The sequence below is a fragment of the Lycium ferocissimum genome, chromosome 12, assembly GCF_029784015.1.
Source record: "Lycium ferocissimum isolate CSIRO_LF1 chromosome 12, AGI_CSIRO_Lferr_CH_V1, whole genome shotgun sequence".
Lineage (NCBI taxonomy): Eukaryota > Viridiplantae > Streptophyta > Magnoliopsida > Solanales > Solanaceae > Lycium > Lycium ferocissimum.
This window is the reverse complement of record NC_081353.1, coordinates 57,646,939-57,650,765: the sequence shown is the minus strand read 5'-3', so window position 1 is coordinate 57,650,765 and position 3,827 is coordinate 57,646,939. Positions and strand designations below refer to the sequence as shown.

Genomic DNA, 3,827 nt, shown 5'->3' with positions numbered 1-3,827 from the left:
TGGTTATAACAAAGATTTTGTAGCTGACTTGAGACACAAAAGTCTACCTAGTATGAAGCGTTCAAGAAAGGTTACCACCCCTTAACCCTCTTACTAACTACTTCTCCGTAATATATTTTGTTGGTGAAACAAGGACAAAAATCAACATGAAAGTTCTTTAAACGAGGCACGAATATTTTTATTTTTTAATGATTTCTTTAATAAATAAAACAGAGTTGAAACAATTTTTTTTCCTAGAAGGTCCATCCTTGTGATGGAAGAGTTTAGGCAAGACTCCTAACTGCCATCTTCAAGATTGTAGACCCTTGAGTGAATTGGCAATCATCATCCCCCCTTTTGTCACCCCCCCCCCCGCCCCGGTCTTGAAATTGAAGTTGAGTCATCGATAGCACAACACAGGTTTTGAGCAATTTAGTGATGGACACAAGTGTTGCGAGATAATTTTGAAACATGATGGATACCAAAAAGGGAAAAAAAAAATATATATATATATATATATATATATATATGGTAATTTGACGGTTCCTTTTCCAACAATGAATCGTCAGTAATTTTGATTTTTCTAGACACAAAGAGTGTAAGACGAGAGAAAATGAGAATTAATTCCCTTTAATGTGATTACTAGTCCATAAATCTATAATCCAAGAACCAACACACTAGTTTAATTTGTACTCAGGAAAATAGCTGGTAAAATACATGTTTGAGAAAAAGAACAAGAGCGAGTAGATGATTGGGTTTATTGGTTTGGAGTTGAACTTGGAGAAGCCTGTGCAATAGCTTTAATTGTACCCTTGGTGAATGGTGGCGTTCTTGATTCTTTTGTAGTCGTCTGAAACTAGAGCAGAGAAGTCTATATGTTCTTTATAGGTATACCCTCTCATTTTCTTCTTTTTCATTGCTTTTACACTCTCATTCATCATTAAGGCATTTAGCTCACTCTTTTCGTAGAGGAACCATCTCATTATAAAAATAGTAACACTTCTCTCCCCCACCTAGCTTTCCACAGTTTGGTATCTAATTGAAGAAATCTGAAATGCAACTTTTCTTTACATCGGAATAGTCTATCTAACAGCCTCTAACATCCCTACCAGTGGTAGAAATAAATATAGTTTACCTACAGCAAGTTCCATGGAGTTTACTAGCCAAGTGATTACCAATGATTTTTTTGACCTCTAGGCACTCATTTTCGGGTCGCCCGATTCAGGCTTTCTCGTCTCTTCGATTAGGAGCCCAAGTTTGTCTTGACCAAAAAAAAAAAAAAAAAAAAATGATTGTGTAATTCAAGTAGTTGTTGTCACTCAGCCTCTGAGAAGTAAGTTGAAAATACAAATAAGGAGAATCGTGCCTTGGTTCATGGTTTTCTCTGCCGGAACTTCGTTAATAGAACTCTCGGCTTCTATTTTTGAAGCTGGGTGATGTTGTCTAATCAATATTGTTTTAGTGATAAACAACACAAGAATAAAGTTACACTGATACCATATAAAGTTTGGTACCAAAATGATCAATTATATTCATCTATCAGTACTAATTAATTCTAGGAGATTTGAGAAATGATTATTTCATCGTGATCTAATTTCCTAAAGTATTTAACAATCTAGCGGATTTTATCAGACTTATTAGATTCGACAAATAATATTTGATCATAATTGGATATTCATAAATGAACACTAGATTTAACATAGATTTTCCAAAATTTGCGTACATTGCATTTATACTAAATCAAGAAGCACTAGCTAGACTTTACACCCCCAAAATTTGCTTGCTTTGTGACATCTTGTATTAGTTTTGTCAAATTGAGGTGAGAAGAACCCCCTTCCTCCATAGCCTTTCTTGCCATTTCTCCAAGCTTTTTAGCTTTTTCTCTTCTCGTTTTTGCTTCCTCTTCTTCAGCCATTACTCTTTCAATGACCATCTTAATGTCATCTTTGTTCGCTTGTGTACCCACTTTTTCTTCCTCTAAAAACATTACTGGATTCTCCATGCCAGCTTTCACTCCTGTCTTGAGTACATTCACAACGAACCTCTCGTTGCAAAACTGCTCGGCAAATAATGGCCAAGTAATCATTGGCACACCAGCAGATATCCCTTCTATGCTCGAATTCCATCCACAATGTGTCAGGAATCCCCCGACCGAAGTGTGCGATAATATTAGTACTTGTGGTGCCCAACCATGGATTAGAATCCCTTGTCTTTGAACTCTTTCCTCAAAGTTCTCTTCATTTAACCATTTCCTAAATTCATGTGATATATGTCTAACGACCCATATGAAGGGTCGTTTAGATGACTCTAAGCCAAGTGCAAGTTCTATCATTTGTGATGTTGGCAAGCGCGATAGACTTCCAAGACAAACGAAGAGCACAGAGTCTTGTTCCCTAGAATCAAGCCATTTTAGGCAGTGTTGTTCACCAATTGAGGCCCTGTTTCCTCTTTCAACTTTGTCTAGTTTATCTTTGTTGCATAACGAAACAGGACCAATTGTCCAAACCTTGTTACCTGTTTAGACATAATATAACTAAATTAATAAAGAATATGCTCTCTATAACAATTAATTTAAGCTTCTAGATAAGATAATCACATAATTGAACATTATATCAGAGTATATGGAGCTACTAATTTAAAAATCACACTGCCACTCGTAAGCATAAAATATTTTCACGTGCTTGGTGAAAAAGAATTAGGCTCACACGTGCTAAAAGATAACATGGTTAACTAGTTAAAATTAGAGTTAATGGTCAAAACCACCTGAACTATCTTTTTTTCGCTAGTTTTACACCTTAACTATCAGTTATTCCATTTTCCTATTTGAACTATCACCATTTATTTATTAAAACAAACCTCAAAGCTGACGAGGACAACTATCAGTTGTTCTCTTTCCCTACCTGAACTATCACTATCTACTTAACTAGGTGTGTTTTAATACATAGATTGTGATAGTTCAGGTAAAAAAAGGAAAGAACAACTAGTTGGGGTGTGAAATTTGCCAAAAAAATAATAGTGCAGGTATGTTTTTGACCATTATATCTTAAAATTATGCCCTCAAAACAACTTATAATTTTCTAGATAAGATGGTCATCACCTTTGGCCTTTTTCATTCCTTCCACATATTCTGGTTCCAACTCCTCAAAGCTATTCACCACTATTCCATAAGCTTGATCCTCTGCCTCCTTCATTTTGTCTCCAAATTCTCTCCATTCAGGATTGCTTGGATCCACTATGGCTTTTAATTGAGCTTTGGTCACTTCAACTTTGTTAGGAAGTCCAGGCACTGAAAAGTACTCAGTATCAGAACTAATACTCTCCAACAACTTCCAATCTCTCAAATTGTGTAAGCACAACAAAGAAAAGTTGCACATCCCATGGAAAACAATCCTAGGTATATTAATTTTCTTGGCGACTTTTGTCGTCCAAGGAAAGCACATATCAGAAATTAGGCAATTTGGTGATGGTTTCAAATTTTGAAGCAACTCTTCCACTTGTGTCTCAAGCATTTGAGTAGCAATAAAGAAATTCTTCATCATATCTATTGATGTAAGCATGTCACAATTTTCACATCCTTCTGGTAGCCCTGCCTCTAAGCTTGGAAAATCGAGATGAATTACATGAATTTTTAGTCCTGTTTCTATGGCACGAGCAATGACACTATTGAACCTAATGACATTTAAAGGTGTCAAAAGAATTGTGACAATAACACCTCTTTGTGCCAATAAACGAGCTATGTCTATCATAGGGATCATATGGCCTTGTGCCATGAAAGGAAAAAGCACAAAATGTGGTTGCTCATCATGATAAGTAAGAACTGCCATTTTACTCAAAATGAGAGATTGGAG

General features: G+C 35.8%; 1 protein-coding gene across 1 annotated transcript; it reads right to left on the bottom strand.

The window, feature by feature from the left end:
• Positions 1 to 1,653: 1,653 nt before the first annotated feature.
• On the bottom strand, positions 1,654 to 3,821 carry LOC132040295 (UDP-glycosyltransferase 73C4-like). The gene is made up of 2 exons (XM_059430932.1): positions 3,077 to 3,821; positions 1,654 to 2,493 (listed from the first exon to the last, which is right to left on the bottom strand). Exons 1-2 carry the CDS (start codon positions 3,801 to 3,803, stop codon positions 1,730 to 1,732), a joined length of 1,491 nt encoding a protein of 496 aa, XP_059286915.1. The 5' UTR covers positions 3,804 to 3,821; the 3' UTR covers positions 1,654 to 1,729.
• Between the last annotated feature and the right edge of the window lie 6 nt (positions 3,822 to 3,827).